The 18425-nt window shown below is 41.8% G+C and overlaps 1 protein-coding gene across 2 annotated transcripts in view; it reads right to left on the bottom strand.

The window, feature by feature from the left end:
* FAM177A1 (family with sequence similarity 177 member A1) overlaps nucleotides 1-14020 on the bottom strand; it is a 28513-nt gene extending 14493 nt beyond the window's left edge. The window contains exons 1-2 of one of the 2 annotated variants that reach the window (XM_081090192.1): nucleotides 13722-14020; nucleotides 2350-2523 (exon numbers count right to left, since the gene is read on the bottom strand). In XM_081090192.1, coding sequence (XP_080946318.1) covers nucleotides 2350-2523; nucleotides 13722-13886 — 339 coding nt within the window. In that variant the 5' untranslated portion in view covers nucleotides 13887-14020. The remainder of the gene's footprint in view (nucleotides 1-2349; nucleotides 2524-13721) is intronic. The other variant, XM_081090193.1, reaches the window with a different exon arrangement.
* Nucleotides 14021-18425: the final 4405 nt, after the last annotated feature.

Raw genomic sequence — 18425 nt, 5'->3', positions numbered from 1 at the left:
TCTTAGGATATATTCCTACGAGATCACTGGGTCAAATGACAGTTCGATGTTTAGTTTTTTGAGGAAACTCCATACTGTTTTCCATAATGGTTGTACCAGTCTGCATTCCCACCAGCAGATACTAGGGTTCTCTTTTCTCCACATCCTCACCAGCACTTGTCATTTGTTGATTTGTTGATGTTAGCCATTCTGACAGGTGAGATGGTACCTCACTGTCATTTTGATTTGCATCTCTCAGATGACTAGAGACTTGGAACATTTTTTTCGTATGTCTCTTGGCCATCTGTATGTCCTCTTCGGAGAAGTGTCTATTTAGGTCCTTTGCCCATTTTTTTTATTGGATTGTTTGACTTCCTTTTTGTTAAGTTATCTGAGTTCCTTATTAGTTTGGATATTAACTCTTTATCAGATGTATCATTGCCAAGTATGTTTTCCCGTACAGTGGGCTCTCTTTTCATTTTGGTGGTTTCTATTGCTGTGCAGAAGCTTTTTATTTTGATGTCATCCCATTCATTTATTTTCTCCTTAGTTTATTTTACCTTAGGAGATGTATCTGTAAACATATTGCTACAAGAGATGTCTGAGATTTTGCTGCCTACTGGTATAGTTTCTCCTAGGACAGCGGTTCTCAACCTGTGGGTCACAACCCCTTTGGCAGTCGAACGACCCTTCAGGGCTCGCCTAAGACCATTCTGCAGATCAGATATTTACATTACAATTCATAACAGTAGCAACATTAGTTATGAAGTAGCAACAAAAATAATGTTATGGTTGGGTCACAACATGAGGAACTGTATTTAAAGGGCCAAAAGGTGGAGAACCACTGTTCTAGGATATTTATGGTTTCATGACTTACATTTAAGTCTTTTATCCATTTTGAGTTTATTCCCATGTATGGTGTAAGTTGGTGGGCTAGTTTCATTTTTTTGCATGTATCTGTCCAATTTTCCCAACACCATTTATTGAAAAGACTGTCTTGACTCCAACGTATGCTCTTTCCTCCTTTGTCAAATATTAATTAAGTGTAATAGCTTGGGTCAACTTCTGGGTTCTCTGTTCTGTTCCATTGATCTATATGCCTGTTCTTGTGCCATTACCAGGCTGTTTTGATTACGGTGAGTATAACTTGAAATCTGGTATTGTGATCCCTCCAACTTTGTTTTTCTTTCTCAAAATTGCTGCAGCTATTTGGGATCTTGTTTGATTCCATATAAATTTTTGAGTGTTTGTTCTAGCTCTATGAAATTTGCCATTGGTATTTTAATAGGTATTACATTGAATCTGTAGATTGCCTTGAGTAGTATGGACATTTTAATGATGTTGACTCCATTTCTTGTTTTCTATCAAGTATACCAGGAGTATTATTAAGTCTTCATTTTAAATGTCAGGGTTTAAAAAAAATATTGAGTCTGTTTTACAAATCTACTATATAAATACAAGACAGTATCTTTTCAAATTATTTTGCCTTATCAGACAAAAGTTTACTTTGCTATTATTCATCCTTTAAAAGAAGGGAATCCTGTCATATACAATCACTTGGTGAACCTTCAGGACATTGCGCTAAGTAAAATAAGCCAGTCACAAAAGGACAAATACTTCTTGATTCCACTTATATGAGTTATCTAAAATAATCAAACATAGAAACAGAGAATAGAATAGTGGTTGCCAGAAACTGGGGGAAAGAGGGAATTGGGGAGTTGTTATTCCATCGGTATAACGTTTCATTATACAGGATGATTACATTTTAGAGATCATGTTCTGTACCATGTTGTGACTATAGTTAACAATACCTTATTGTACACTTAACAATTTGTTAAGATGGTAGCTCTCATGTTAAGTGTTCTTATCATAATTTTTTTTTAAACCAATGAATTTTGTGAAAAAGTATAAGAAAGGAAGACATTTTCATAGATAGATTTCTTAGTAGTTACAGAATAGTCATGGGGACATAAAGTACTACATAGGGAATATAGTCAATAATATTCTAATAACTATGTATGGTGTCAGCTGGGTATGAGATTTATCAGAATAATCACTTAGTAAGTTATACTGTCTAATCACTGGGGTGTACACCTAAAACTAATATAATATTGTATGTCAACTGTAATTAAAACCTTAAAAAATGATTAAAATAAAATAATACAAAACTATTTCAGGCTTCTGAAATGCAGGAAATATTTCCATCCATATTGTATAAAAATACTATTTTTTACCAAAATCATAATGCATAATTTTACAATCAGAATATAGCTGACTGAAACCTCAGAAGTCCCCTTGCATTCAATGGGGAAACAAATCAATCTAAACAAAACCCACTGACACACAAAAAATCGCTAGTATCAAACCTACCGGATCAACAGAAGGCAAAACATCTTTCTTTTCCAGGCCATCGACTTCATCTTCATCCGTGCTATATTCTTCCATTGTTTCACCACTGACAAAGTGGATGACTCTCCTTGGGACTTTCTTCTTTTTTCCAATGATTCCCAGTTCTACATTTTCAAAGCTTCTTTCATTACTCATCTAATGTTGATAATAAATTAAGAAAACGAGAGTTTCAAGTGAGATTAATATTCATTTATATCACCAAAAAAAATTCCAGGTGGCTTTATTTTAGGGAATAAGAACATAAGCCAATTCTTAAACAGTTTTTTAAAAAATTAAACAGCCCTGACCAGTTTGGCTCAGTGGATAGAGCATCAGCCTGCGGACCAAACGGCCCCGGGTTCAGTTCCAGTCAAGGGCATGTACCTTGGTTGCAGGCTCCTCCCCAGCCCCAGCCCTGGCCAGGCCTCCTGCAGGAGGCAACCAATCGATGTGTTTCTCTTACATCAATATTTCTCTCTGTCTTTCCCTCTCTCTTCTATTCTCTCTAAAAATCAATGGAAAAATATCAAGTGAGGATTAACAAAAACAAACAAACAAAATTAAATAATTAATGGTGGTTAAATGTTTAAAATAAAAAAATAAAACAGATCATATACGCACAAAAGCATCAATAGCATTCAAAAAGAGTTTAATGAAGAATAAAGCAAACATCTGCATAGTCAATAATAAGGTGAAAAAACAGAACTTAACCAATTAAGTTTAATTTTGTTTAAGTAAACAGCTAAGAAATCAAGCACCACACTTCAAGTGATAGCAATTCCAACACTGTATAATATGTTAAGACATGCTGAACATCAATCATTTTAAAGACTAACACTGCCCTGGCCGGTTTGGCTCAGTGGATAGAGCGTTGGCCTGCAGACTGAAGGGTCCCAGGTTTGATTCCAGTCAAGGGCATGTACCTTGGTTGCAGGCACATCCCCAGTGGGAGGTATGTAGGAGGCAGCTGATCGATGTTTCTCTCTCATCGATGTTTCTAACTCTCTATCCCTCTCCCTTCCTCTCTGTAAAAAATCAATAAAATATATTTTAAAAAAATAAAGACTAACACTAATTATGGCTGAATTAATGCGTAATATCAAGAGAAAATCATATGACACACATATACATATGTTAAATACATAAAATAACAGTTTATATTAAGAAAGTCTAATTAGTATTTGAATTTGAGTTTAGCTATGTGTGAGCGAAACAAAACCAGTTCAGCTTAATTCTGAAGCTCTCCTTTTCTCAAAACAGGAGTCCTAAATTCAAATGCCTTTTAGGGCCAAACAGGTACCAAAATGAATAAAGCTACAGATGGCAGGATAGATGCGTTAGAGAAAGAATGCGTCAACTAAAGACATTAAATTGAAAATAATTTTAAAGCACTGTGCAGGTCAAATAAAACTCATTTATAAACCAGATCTGGAAAGCAGGCCATCAGTGTTTTATCTCTGAACTTCCAGATTTCTTAGTCAATAATATACAGGTGACAACAGAGTTTTTCTGATAGTAAAAAATTTTACAAATTTTTAAAGTATAATGCTTAAGTCTATGGAATTCTAATTATATCCAAGTTCCACTCCTACATATATATAGCCATGTGCCAAACTCAGAGTAAGTGTAAACAATGGGGGAATATAAGTAACTTTTTTTCCCCCTCTCACCTTGCCTCAGGTTTAAACTCCTAAGAAAACCTTCATTGAATCTTCTTACCTGAAGATTTTGAAAAGGCACAGTAGTAATAATTGTGAAAAAAAAAGTCTGGCAACAGTGAAAATGGGGGAGGAGGGAATGATCAAGGGGGCTTTTTGTTCACGTTTTAATTTTTTGTTTTTGTGATGAGGATATGTTCATGTATTACTGATACAATTTAAAAAGTAAACCAAAGCAAGATGATACAGGACTACAGGACTGTCATGATTAGAATCCATGTCTGTAGGATTCTCTAGGATAGTCCAGAGTTTAAAATTTTGTCTTCTATAAGGATTCTTAAACTTGTAAATATGACCAAACATAATTTAAATCCATGATTATTGTTCAACTACTAGTTAAGTTTTCTGAACTACATTTGCAGAGAGGGACTGTACTGATAAAAAATAGTTGACTAGAATTGCCAAGTTATGTAAGTATAAATAACTTTACTTTTATGCATTGTTCCTCTTAATCTTCTAAGGTCCTCCTTAGAAAATAGATATGGTTCTTCTGTGTCATTCACTTGTCAAAAGTAAATTTAGTAATTAGCCAGGATTTGAATCAAGATACAGTATATCCAACCCAAAGAATTCAGGCATTCATTGTTCCATTAAGCACACGGTCATCACTGACAGAACTATCACTGCTGTATACTCTAGTAGCAAACAGATCATGAAAGCCTTGATGGCATGGGGCTATCTATGAATTAATCTTTAAAAAAAATTTCCTTAGCCTGTCCTAAGGGCTCAAACAAATCCCAGCCCTTAATAAAGAAAGACCAATCCATTTAGTGTGTTCATTAAAAAAATGGACAACATATGGCCTATCCACATCTCCATCTCCTTTCTTCTATCCCTGACCCCTAGCCACAGTAAGCCCTTCCTACCCAATCTCACATTACCCCTGATGCAAGATTTGTTTGGATTGTCTTGACATCAAAGTCTCCTTTTGGACCATGACTTTTTGAATTCCCTTTTAGACAAGGGAAAGTCAGAAGAGCTGGTTTAGATCTCCAGTCATCATACTAACTAGATGGATCTGATGCCAAAGCAACAATCCCTGTCAGTGAACAGAGCTGAGAGCATTCACAGTACATCACCATGCTCCCTTCTGCCCCCAACCCACTCCCATCAGAGCAGAAGCAGCTTCTCACGGCTCCCTAAGCAATCTCTCAGTGGCTCAACTACTGTATCTTCCTTTGACAACTTTAATAAATCAAAACACTCTGACTGGGTCATAACATCTAGTATAAACTTAGCTACTATCTCTATTCTATGACTTTTAGTTATATTCTTTCCAAAACATTTTTTTAAAAATCTGTCCAGCCGGCGTGGCTCAGTGGTTGAGCATCAACCTATGAACCAGGAGTTCAAGGTTTGATTCCTGGTCAGGGCACATGCCCAGGTTGCAGGCTCAATCAATCCCCAGCAAGGGGTATGCAGGAGGCAGCTGATTAATGATTCTCTCTCATCACTGATGTTTCTATCTGTCTCTCCCTTCCTTTTTGAAATCAATAAAAATATACTTTTAAATAAATAATTAATTAATTAAATAAATCTACAAAAGGGCAGAGAGGTGAGTGGGGGAAGATTAACCAGGAAACCTATATGCATATATGCATAGCCCATGGACACAGACAATAGTGTGGTGAAGGCCTGGAAAGGGCGGGTATGGGGGAGGGGGGGAGGAGACAATGGAGAAAAAAAACACAAAGGGGAGCATCTACAATACTATCTATCAACAATAAAGATAAATTTCTTAAAAATCTTCAAAAGAGAAGGCTGAAACACAAATTTTTTTTCCTAGGCAAAATTTTTATTTTAAAATAAAAATTCCTTCAGATCTTCACTTACACAACAAACTAGTTATAATTAAATCTTTCCTAATTCACAAGCATTATAATTTATAATTACTGAACATTTGCCCAGTTTTCCAGGAAAATATCTGCACACTACACATCAGGAAATGCTCTTAGAAATCAACACAGGATAAATGAAAAACTAAAAGTTCACAGCTTTTGCTTTCATGCACAGTAAACCTAGTTGTGTCTTCATAAATTACAGGAACCTTATCTTTCTTTTTTTCTTTTTTCTTTTTTTTTTTTACAGAGAGAAAGGGAGAGGGATAGAGAGTTAGAAACATCAATGAGAGAGAAACATCAATCAGCTGCCTTCTGCACACTCCCTACTGGGTATGTGCCCGCAACCAAAGCACATGTCCTTGACCGGAATCAAACCTGCAACCCTTGAGTCCACAAACCGATGCTCTATCCACTGAGCCAAAGCAGCCAGGGCGAACCTTATCTTTCTTACCTGTTTTAGCCAACATTCATACTAGTACATCCCTACTGTGAAAGACATTGCTGAGTATGGTAGGAAATACAGAGGGAAATGAGCCAGTCCCCGCCCTGGGAGGATATGCAAAATACACCCACAAGGACAGAGCACAGCTAGTGAAGTAACTCAGGAGGAATGGTAACAAAAGGAAAAGGTGACCTCACCTGGGCCCTGAAAAATGAGAAAGATACCACACCTGGAGATGGAAAGGGAGAGCACTTCTGACTGAAAGAACATAAATGTTCAGTTCAGTTGCAGTAGCGAAAAGCAACCCTCAGATCAGGTTCAAAACTGAAAAGCTACATGTACAAAAAGGCAAAAGCATCTATTCTACTTGCTTTAAAAGAAAACTGTAAGTCATTCTAGCTGCATGCAAAGTAGAAATGAGGAAGGAGGGGTGACTCTTTGCCTATCAGTATCAGAGACAGGCTGGAATCAGGGATACAGGCCTTATGCTGGAGGAGTGCTCCCTGGGCTTCAGAGCTGTCAGCAAGGGGATGGGGCTCTTTTCCCTCACCTCCTGGGGGGCCTAGGCGTTGGGGGGACCAACTCCTGCAGTTGTGCCAACAAGGCAGAAGAACTATGGCAAAACTGCTGGTTACCAAAGGCTTCTCTGTACCACACACACAGTCTGTTCCCAACCAGAGAACTGGAAGAGTCAGTTCCCCCAGGGTGAGCTTTGGGGCCACTGCCACAGAACTAAGGAAATCCCTCTCCTAGAACACACCTGTGCCTGATGGATCCCAACCCAAGTTACCTTGATGCCCCAGCTCAGAATAAATGGGGTTCCTTCGGCTGGGGAACCTCAGCCCTGAGCCACAGCTCCCCCAACGGGGGGCACTGTCACCAGATCCAGGCCCAGCGGGAGCAGTAACAGCCACTCTAGCATGGCAGAGATTTCCGGTCTTCACCCCAATGAAAGGCTACGAGAGAGGTTGCGCCCAGGTTTCACACAATGAACCATCTGAGCACATCCTGGCTGGTGCCCAAGGGCCACTTCCCAAAGCCAGGCCTCCATGCCTCCACGGACCACGGGTGGGCGACTGAGGGCTCAGCGCAAGTGCTGGGGGACCGGGGCGGACTTCGCCCGCAGCTGGGAGGGAGCACGTGCCCGGGCTCCCCACTCCGAGGACAGAGTCTGTTACCTCCAGCTCCCCAACTCTGGCACCCGGCACCAGGCTCGGGCTGGGGGCTCCAACCCAACTCCAGACTCCGATCTGACGCCATGACCCGTGTGCTGACTCATCACTGTGGTTGACCCAGGTCGACTTCAGGGGCAAGAGCGGGCATGCACGCCAAGGAGGCTTTCTCCTGCACCGCCCGCCCTCCCCGCCCTCCAGACGCAGCCCCACCCGTGCCCTCAGTGCCACCACGCAACCCGGGCATGTGCCTTGACCGGAATCGAACCCGTGACCCTTCAGTCCGCAGATGCTCTATCTACTGAGCCAAACCAGCTAGGGCTCCACAGATTTTTAGAGAGTGGAAGAGAGAAAGACAGAGAGAAATAGCGATGTGAGAGAAGCACATGGATTGGTTGCCTCCTGCCCGGGGAGGAGCCTGCAACTGAGGTGCCTGCCCTGGACTGGAATCAACCCAGGAACCTTGGGTGAGCAGGCCAACGCTCTATCCACTGAGCCAAACCTGCTGGGATAATAAAAAAAAATTTAATGGCATTTTAGCCCTAGCTGGTTTGGCTCAGTGGATTGAGCATCAACCTGTGGACTGAAGGGTCCTGGGTTCGATTCCAGTCAAGGGCACATGTCCGGGTTGCAGGCTCGATCCCCAGCAGGGGGTGTGCAGGAGGCAGCTGATCAATGATTCTCTCTCATCATTGATGTTTCTCTCTCTCTCTCCCTTTCCCTTCCACTCTGAGATCAATAATATATAAGTATTTTTATATACTTATATTAGTATTTTTATATACTGGCGTGGCTCAGTGGTTGAGCGCTGACCTATGAACCAGGAAGTCACAGTTCAATTCCTGATCAGGGCACAATTCCTGGGTTGTGGGCTGGATCCCCAGTAAAGGGCGTGCAGGAGGCAGCAGATCAATGATTCTCATCATTGATATTTCTATCTATCTCTCCCTTTCTCTCTAAAATCAATTTAAAAAATATATATTTTTAAAAAGGCATTTTATTTGCTCTAATAATTATATTTCATAGAAAGATTTTTACTAATGAAACTTTTAAGGAATTTTTTAAATTTAATATTAATTTTTTATAGTAAAACCCAAGTTTTATCATCTTAAGCATGAGTAAGCAAACTTTTCCTGTAAAGGCCAGAAAGTATTTTACGCTTTGCAGCTATAGTATCTACTGTCACAACTACTGAACTCTGCGAAAGCAGCCACAGACAATCCATAATGACTGGGCATAACTTTGTCCCAATAAAATTTTATATGAACTGGTGGTTGGTAGGATCTGGCCCATAGCTTATAATTTGTCAACCTCTCTTCTGAAACCAGATTGGCATATTTAAAAATCTGTGAAAGAGCTTGGCCAATGTGGCTCAGTTGGTTGAGCATCGTCCCATGACCTGGAGGTTGCCAGATGGATTCCCCTCAGGGCACATGCCTAAGCGCAGGAGGCAGCCAATAGATGTGTCTCTCTCATCAGTTTCTATCTCTCTCTCCCTCTTCCTTCTCTCTGAAATCAGTTTTTTAAAAAAAACAACATATTTTTTAAAAATCTGTGAATCTAGAGATGTGATTCTAACCTCTTCTTGGGGTGGAGGAGTCAGTTATGGGAGGTATTTGAAAACCAACCAGAAAGTGGTTTGGTACAAAATTTCCAACAATTATAAATATAAGTTATTTTCTGAATTTTGCAAACATTTTATTTTTACAGTAAAACAGTAATCTGCAAATAAAAATGGTACTGTCAATTATACAAATTCTCTTTTAACAAACTGCAGATATCTGAAAATAGTTTTTAACACCAGGAAATTATGAGATGTCATAAAAAAATGTTATACGTTTGATTATATTTTATGATCAACCAGTCTGTTATTCTGCTTTCTTGTTCCTCAGTGCCTGTTTTTAATGGCAATATGCTTTTTATAAACTCCTATGGCAGCCAGAACTTCTTTAAAACATGTACTTTCCCAATTAGGTGGTTAGCAACATTCAGGAGTAGGAAGTGTACCCTTCATTGCTATATCCTTTAGCCTACAGCTCCTGGCACATGGTAAGTGCTTGGTAGCAGAGCTGCTAAATAATGCTAAATGAAGTAGTAGTGAAATTTTAACTCCTTTAATTCTAATTAAGTCTAGTCAGAGAAGCTGCTGGTTTGAGGCCTAATGCTAAACACAAACCAAAGCTCCTATCTCTTACTCCCTTCCCTACAGTTGGGACTTCTCAGTTCTGACAAACTAATAAAGGAATACAGGATGGCAGCCTCTCCTTCCATCCAAATCTCCACCTCGTAGATCTCTTCCCTTACTGTGGTCAAACCCCTAGGCACAGATGTGGAGTTCCCAAAGATGTTTCTGCTTCAGGAATGTGTGAATGAGAGAGCAAGAAGAGAAAGTTAGAAAAATAATTTGTATAGTATGAACCCATGTTTGTTTAATAAGAAAGACTATTATATATGCATAGGAAATCCCAGAAAGAATATACCAGAAACTTAGTGACTTTAGGAGAATGTGAATGTGAGGAACAAGTGATGGGGGGATTCCTATGACTTTTTACTTTTCGCTCTAGGGCAGCGGTTCTCAACTTGTGGGTTGCGACCCCTTTGGGGGTCAAATGACCCTTTCACAGGGGTCGCCTAAGACCATCGGAAAACACACACATAATTACATATTGTTTTTGTGATTAATCACTATGCTTTAATTATGTTCAATTTGTAACAATGAAATTGGGGGTCACCACAACATGAGGAACTGTATTAAAGGGTCGCGGCATTAGGAAGGTTGAGAACCACTGCTCTAGGGCCTTTTTTACTGTTTAAGTATTTGTTTTATTATTTGTTAACCAAGGATATGAAAACAACATAATGTCACCAACCCAAAACAAAGAGCCTCGCCCTAACTGGTTTCGCTCAGTGGATAGAGCATCAGCCTGAGGACTGAAGGGTCCCAGGTTTAATTCTAGTCAAGGGCACATGCCCAGGTTGAGGGGGCGTGCAGGAAGCAGCCAATCAACGATTCTCTCTCATCATTGATATTTCTCTCTCTCTCCCCCTCTCCCTTGCTCTCTGAAATCAATGAAAAATGTATTAAAAAATAAGTAAAAGTAATGAAAAAAGTTATGAACAGCTTTGAGATAATAACTTAAAAAACAACAACAAAGAGCCTCTCTTCATTTATCTGGTTAGTCAGTACGGATATGTTTACTTTGCCATTAAGTGTCAAAGCTTAAGTAATAATGAAAACAATTATAGTAACAGGAGAAAAAATTAAAATGGAAAACACATCAAGTACTGTGGACTTAAAAGTTCGATTCAACTGTGCCTGTCAACAACCGGTCTCAAATAAAGTGAAAAGTGGCTTGCTAATCAATTACCATTACCCCCTGAATTCCTCCCAGCCTACCTTCCTCCTTAAGTAGAAGAAAAACAAGAAATTACATATAAAGAGTAGTATGTAGAAAAGTTTTTGTTAATGCAAACTAACATTAACTAACATTAAGAGAGCTATACTAACATTCAGACACTGTTCTCTCGGAGTCTGTAGTTTGGGTCAAATGTTTCACTAACATTCAAGAGGTTAAGTCTCAAAAATGAAGCTACTGAAAAAGCTTCATTCTCAATGAGGGTGGGAAGTTTTCTATACAGGAGCAAAGCTAAATTTTAATAGCCAAAGTGTATACAATTGAGCTGGTTTCCAGTTAAAGCAATATTTTCATTAGTTTTATCTGGCCAAAGATCCTAAACTACATTTTAGAGTACCAAATTCAAAACAAATTAAACCTCCAAACCTTACCTAACTCTCTAAACTTATTCGTGGAAGGAAACACTCAATATCTGGCACCCCACGTTGGGCGCCAGATGTTGAGTGTGTTTCCTCCACGTTCTGCGTGGAGTAGGGTTCGGTATCTGAAAGAGGAGCCGCACAACAAATGAGAGAAAAAGACACGAGATAATTTTGCAGTATTGGGGGACCAGGGGGCAAGTCCCGAAGGACTTCTCTTCCCTGTGCTCAGGCCTCACCAAGCTTTTATTCATCTGGGATGCACCCATAGCATAGCCCTAGGCAGGTGACCCCCTAGTAACAAGCAGACTAGCCCATCAGCAAGGATTTACATAATAATAAATGGGGGAGTAGTTTCAGCTACCACTGTCTGGACAAACAGAGGTGGCACCTAGCTCCGAGCTTTGCTAGGGCTTCAAAGGCACCCAGCCTTCGGGGGGTTTCGGGGAGTTCTCTGTCTATGCTTATCAGATAGTGAAGGCAATAAACAGTTTCCCACACTATCCAAAACAGTAATCATTTGCCACATGTGGTTAATTACTGCTCATGTGCAATGTGGCTAGTTCAACTCAAATTGCAGTAGGGTTTAAAATGCATATAGGAGGACATACAGAAGGACAAGAGAAATATGAAAACATGCTCAAAGTCACTAATCATCTGAGAGATGCAAATCAAAACGACAATGAGGTACCATCTCACACCTGTCAGAATGGCAATCATCCACAAATGAACAAACGACAAGTGCTGGAGAGGATGTGGAGAAAAAGGAACACTCGTGCACTGCTGGTGGGAATGCAGACCGGTGCAGCCACTATGGAAGACAGTATGGAGTTTCCTCAAAAAGTTAAAAATGGAACTGCCATTTAACCCAGTGATCCCACTTCTAGGAATATATCCCAAGAAACCAGAAACACCAATCAGAAAGGATATATGCACCCCTATGTTCATAGCAGCACAATTCACCATAGCTAAGATCTGGAAACAGCCTAAGTGCCCATCTGTAGATGAATGGATTAGAAAACTGTGGTACATCTACACAATGGAATACTATGCTGCTGTAAAAAAGGAGTTCTTACCATTTGCAACAGCAAGGATGGAACTGGAGAGCATTATGCTAAGTGAAATAAGCCAATCAGAGAAGGATAAATACCACATGATCTCACTCATTTGTGGAATATAATGAACAACATAAACTGATGAACAAAAACAGATCCAGAGACGGAGAAGCATCAATCAGATGCTCAAACCTCAGAGGGAAGGTAGGGGAGGGTGGGGGAAAGGGGGAGAGACCAACCAAAGGACTTGTATGCATGCATATAAGCATAACCAATGGAGGGGGGGGGGGGAAGGGCAAGGGGGGGATAAGGACACATATGTAATACCTTAATCAATAAAGAAAATAAAAATTAAAAATAAAATAAAATGCATACAGGATTTCAAAGACGGGTACCAAAAAGAGAATGTAAAATATCTCATTGATAACTTTCACATTGATTACATGTTGAAAACTGTGTTCTGAAAAGTGAATTAAATACACTATAATATTAAAGTTAATTTCAATTCATATTAATTACATGTTAAATTTTTTTAACTGGGTTAAATAGAATATAATATTGATTTCACGGATTTCTTTTTGCTTTTTTAAAAAAAATGTTTTTATTGACTTTAGAGAAGGGAGGAGAGAGAAACATCAATGAGAGAGAATCTTTAATCGGCTGCCTCCTGCCCGCCCCCTACTGGGGATCCAGCCCGCAACCCCATGACCGGGAACCCAACCGGGACCTCACGGCTCCTGGGGCCACAACGCTCAAGCACTGAGCCACACCGGCGCGGCTCTTTTTACTTTTCCGATGTGGCTCCTAGGAAATGCAGAATCTCCGATGAGGCTAGCACTGTATTTCTATTGGAGAGCGCAACTCTGGGCCTCAGTTACCTCGCTGGTGAGCGGGGTAAGTCCCACCTCAGGCAGAAGCTATCGGGATTAAATGAAAACGCCTGCAAACAGGAGCCTGGTTTGCTACCAGCTCAGCCAAGGGCAGCAGCCAGGTCGGGGGCTGCAACAGCAGAGGCCGAGACGGGACCGAGCCGCGCCGCCTGCCTCCTGCCACCAGGCCGCCTGGGGACACGCCCGCATTCTCTCGCTCACAGACCCGAGGCAACACTATCTCCCCTGGAAACGGGGGCCGCCCCCCGCCCCGAGCCTGAGGCGCAGCCAGCGGAGGGGTCCGCGAGGGGTCCCTCCTCCACGCCAGTGTTTCTGAGCCGAGCGGGGACACCGAGGGCGGCCTGCTCGGAGCAATGCCGGGCGCGCCCCAGGCAGCCGCGGACCCGGCAGAGAGGAGGCAGAGAGGAGGCCGCGCTCCCCGGGCCTCGCCTCGGCCGCCCCTCCCTCGGCGCCTCGCCTACCTGCCGCGCCGGGTCGCGGAAGGCCGCGGCGGCCGCAGCTCCCGAGGCTGCCACGGCTTCTCCCGCCTCCGCTCGGCTCCCCGGCTCCCGCTCCATCGTCGTCGCCGCCACAGGGCTGCTGGCGCTGGCTAGGTAGAGCGAGATGGCCGACAAGCCCACTTCCATCCTCCGCCCGCCCAGTCGAGGACAGAGCCCGCGGTCCGCCAACCGAGCCGGAGGGCGGGGCCCAGCCGCCAGCTCCCGCGCGGCTCCCGCTTCCGGCCCGCCCGCCTCGGAGCGCCCGGCCGCTCCTGGTGACGTCGGCCCTGTGACTGCACCTGGAGCTCAGCTTTGGGCGCTGCGCAGCCTCGCGCCTGCATCCTGCGCAATCGCCCTCCCAGACTTTGGTTTCTGCGCTTGTGAGATGAGAACAGCTGCTAATGGCCCTGAAAGGCTGGGGCTGATATGTGGTTGCTGAAAAAAAAGACTTTTAAATGCATGGCGGCTCATGCTACATACTCCATCCCCAGCCTGGAGGACAGTCCAGCCAAAACAGCCTTGAAAGAAAAGCCCCGACGGTGAATTTCACTTACACGTGTCTGAAATAGTGAAAGGTCACTGTAGACAAGGGAGACCTGAAGAAAAGCAAAGGGCAACAACAAGCTTCCATTTTGACAGATGGTTTAAGTGTGTGTGTGTGTGTGTGTGTGTGTAGGCATCCTAGACTTTTCCCATTTTCCCAGTGTTCAACCAAATTAAAAAGTCATGATTGTAATGATTATTGCATTACTTAAACTAGTTGGGGGCATTTCCAGCTAAATTACTTTTTATTGTAATTTTAGTATGGAAGTTTTCACGAAAAGGTCAAATATAAAATACATTATTTTGGCCAAGGAGAGTGGAGTTCGTTTGGTATTTTAAGTTGCATTTTCATGCCAGTAAAAATTCAGAAATGGTCCGCAAAGGTAAGTCCTAGGTAGAATATCTGTTCTGCAGCATGGCAAGAGCAGCCAGAGGGCAGAACACCCCTAGAACCGTAAATATTACTTTCTCTCCTGTGCAAAAGTTTTTTTTTTCTTACTCTCTGCTTAATATTGCTGTACACTTTCTATCCTGCTATAACTATGATGATCTAAAACAACAAACCAAAAACCTTAAAAATAAAGTTGGTGATTTGAAAACCATCTACATTTTAAACAATGGTTGGAAATTCATAATCTGTATTCCAGTAATAAAATCAAATTAGCTTATTGCTGGGGTAAACACATTTTATTAACATGATCTAATGCTGTCTAGTGGCATGCATCAGGGTTTGACTCAGTCTAAAATGGCAAAAACAAACTGCAATAAATTGGAAAAAAAATAAAGAGCCAATTGTTAAAGACTACATGAATTGACTTTCATAAACAAGATAGCTCTACATTACATCTATTCAAAATCTCGTTCCTCATAGTGGCAAGAAGGGTAATCAACAATCATTAAAAATTTGTGGAATGTTTATAAATGCGTTATTTTATTTCACAAATTGGCAATTGAACATTGAATTACAATTTTCACTGCTGAAGCAGAACTGATTTTCATGGTTTATAAGTTTAATGGAAATTTAAAATGCAAGTCACATTCCAATATGAACTGGAAGTATTTTCTAAGAAGAGTTATCTTTAACACAAATATACAATTGAAGAGCAGTCTATTACAAGCAAACAATTCATGGCAACAGAAAAGCATAGAAATTCCAATGGGTTTAGTTTGGGCATTTACATTTTTGTGATTATTTCCAGACTGTTACAGGTCAACTAAAAGTGGACAACAGAGCAACATGCCAAATCTCTCCTTCTTTCACTTTATGGTGTAAGTTGTATCACTATGACAAAAAATAAATTCAGGTTATCACTATAATTTATCTACTTGAAAACATAATTGTGGTCTAACTTTATCATTTAATAATACATACAGAGCTAAATAGATAAACTTGGATCTATTTCTGTGAAAGGCTGGAAAACAAAGCTGAATAAAATTCAATAACCAGGACTGTCCATCAAATTTAAAAAAACAAGACTTTCTTGTTATTTTGACACTAGAGGCCCAGTGCACAACATTCATGCACTGGGGGTTGTATAGGTCCCTCAGCCTGACCTGCACCCTCTCCAATCTGGGAGCCCTCAGGGGAGCCCTCTCCAATCCGGGAGCTTCTGTCTGTCTTTGCAATCATATGAGTGAATTGTCTGAGACCCCCCCCAACCCAGTTTGGTTTGTTGCTCACAGAATAATAGAGGCTTTTTTTTTTTCTTTGCTTCATTGGTGGAGATTTCCTGGAAGTTTTAGGCTATCTTCCCTTTAATTTTTCCTAGACACTCTGATTTTACTTATGTCTCTTACCTTTGCTTTCCCTCCATCCCCCACCGCAACAGTAACTTGTTCCAGGCTCACTTTGCTCTAGTGCAGTGGTTCTCAACCTTCTGGCCCTTTAAATACAGTTCCTCATGTTGTGACCCAACCATAAAATTATTTTCATTGCTACTTCATAACTGTAATGTTGCTACTGTTATTAATCGTAATGTAAATATCTGATATGCAGGATGGTCTTAGGCGACCCCTGTGAAAGGGTTGTTTGACTGCCAAAGGGGTCGTGACCCACAGGTTGAGAACCGCTGCTCTAGTGTCTAGGAGATCCATCTGCCACCAGAACTACGATTCCCAGCATTCCTGGTGCTCCTCTCACTCTGGGCTTCTGCTTCCGGTTCTGGGGCTGCCATCAGAACTACTATTCCCAGAATTCCTGGTGGTCCCCGTGCTGCTAGGAGGGCCCAAGGGAGCCATGTCCCCCCAAGCCTCCAACTCTCCCGCTCTGCTCTCCGCCCAGTGCCTGTGTATGCAAATTAACGTGCCATCTTTGTCAGGTTAATTTGCATACTCACTCCTGAGTGGCTGGTGAGCATAGCAGAGGGACGGTAAATTTACATGTTTCTCTTTTATTATATAGAATAGTTACATACATATTTTAGTAGATCTTATTTTTTTAAATACATTTTATTGATTTTTTACAGAGAAGAAGGGAGAAGGATAGAGAGTTAGAAACATCGATGAGAAAGAAACATCAATCAGCTGCCTCCTGCACACCCCCTACTGGGGATGCACCCACAACCAAGGTACATGTCCTTGGCCGAAATCGAACCCGGGACCCTTCAGTCCACAGGCTGACGCTCTGTCCACTGAGCCAAACCGGTTAGGGCTAGAGCTTATTTTTAAGGTAATCCCATCCCTCAAATAGGGAGATATATTTTCATCATCATTGATGCACAAAAATAAGGTGGTAAAAATGCACGTTAAGTTGATTTTAAGCATAAAGACATTGTTGACAGTAGTGGCTTCACTTATGGAGCCCAATATGCTAGGTACTATGGTAAGGGCTTTCCTTATATTAACTCTTTTTCACAGCTCTGAGATCCTATCTAATAAAGAGGGAATATGCTAATTGACCCTCATGCTGTTGCAAAGATGGCAGCACCCACAGCCAATAAGGAGGGAATATGCTAATTGACTGTCCCACCCTCAAATATGATGGCGTCCACAGCCACAAGATGGCAGCGCCTAGTCCCCTCAGCCCTGCTGGGGCAGCAGGCCCCTGGCCTTGCTGTGTGTCTACCTCTGGAGTCCCCCAGTCTCCTCGGCCCCCCAGCCACCCAGGGCCGGCCTGAGGCATAGGCAAGCCTTGGATGGCGACTGCCCAGCCGACCAGAGCCGCCTGAGGCTCAGGTAACCAGGGCCGGCCGAGGCTTGGGCTGCTGGCAGTGGCAGCAGCAGAGGTGTGCTGGGGTGTTGCCTTCCCCTGATCACCAGGTTGCCTCCTGCCCCTGAGGGCTCCCAGACTGTGAGAGGAGGCAGGCCAGGCTGAGGAACCTCCCCTCTAGTGCATGAATTTTCATGCACTGGGCCTCTAGTATTATTATAATCACCAATATTTTACAGATGAGCAAAGGCTTAGTAACTTGCGGAAGGACGCAGCTGATAGGTAAGCAGCAGAGCAAAGATTGAAACCCAGGCAGCCTGATTCCAGAGCTTATCCTCAGCAACATTGCCCCTTTGAGAATGAATGTCAGAAAATAGGCTAGTAGGAAGGCAGGCAATTCTTAGACCAAAAGGAAGTGGAAAGATTTGCATGGAAATTAGTAAAGTGTGTACATTTTTAAGTCTATTGTAAGTAATAGCCATTTGTACACTTTAAGTCCCTATATGTAAGAAACAAATGAAAATACCAAGTAAACTTGTTTTATTTGATGTTATGTGAATACATTTGTTTTAATTGAAATTTGGTCAGGTTTGCTGTCATGAGAATATACTATTGATATCCAACTACCAGAATTCTGTATATGGCATTAAGTCATAAAATATTAGTTTCTTTGTACACAATGCCAAAATGCAGTAATCTCAAGGTTGAAGACCTGTGCATCATAATCTGAAGTCTGTAGAAACCTAGGATCTTTTTACAATAAAAAACAAATATAAAGATTTAATAAGGATTTCCACCAGTAAGGATAACTTTCTTCTTGGGGCAAGATCATCCATTGTGTCTTTTAAAAACAATAAGGTCCTGGCCGGTTTGGCTCACTGGATAGAGCATCGGCCTAGGGACTGAAGAGTCCCAGGTTCGATTCTGGTCAAGGGCATGTACCTTGGTTGCGGACACATCCCCAGTGGGGGGTGTGCAGGAGGCAGCTGATCGAT

This window comes from Myotis nattereri, assembly GCF_964212035.1.
Source record: "Myotis nattereri genome assembly, chromosome: 1".
Lineage (NCBI taxonomy): Eukaryota > Metazoa > Chordata > Mammalia > Chiroptera > Vespertilionidae > Myotis > Myotis nattereri.
This window is presented reverse-complemented; position numbering and strand designations above follow the sequence as displayed.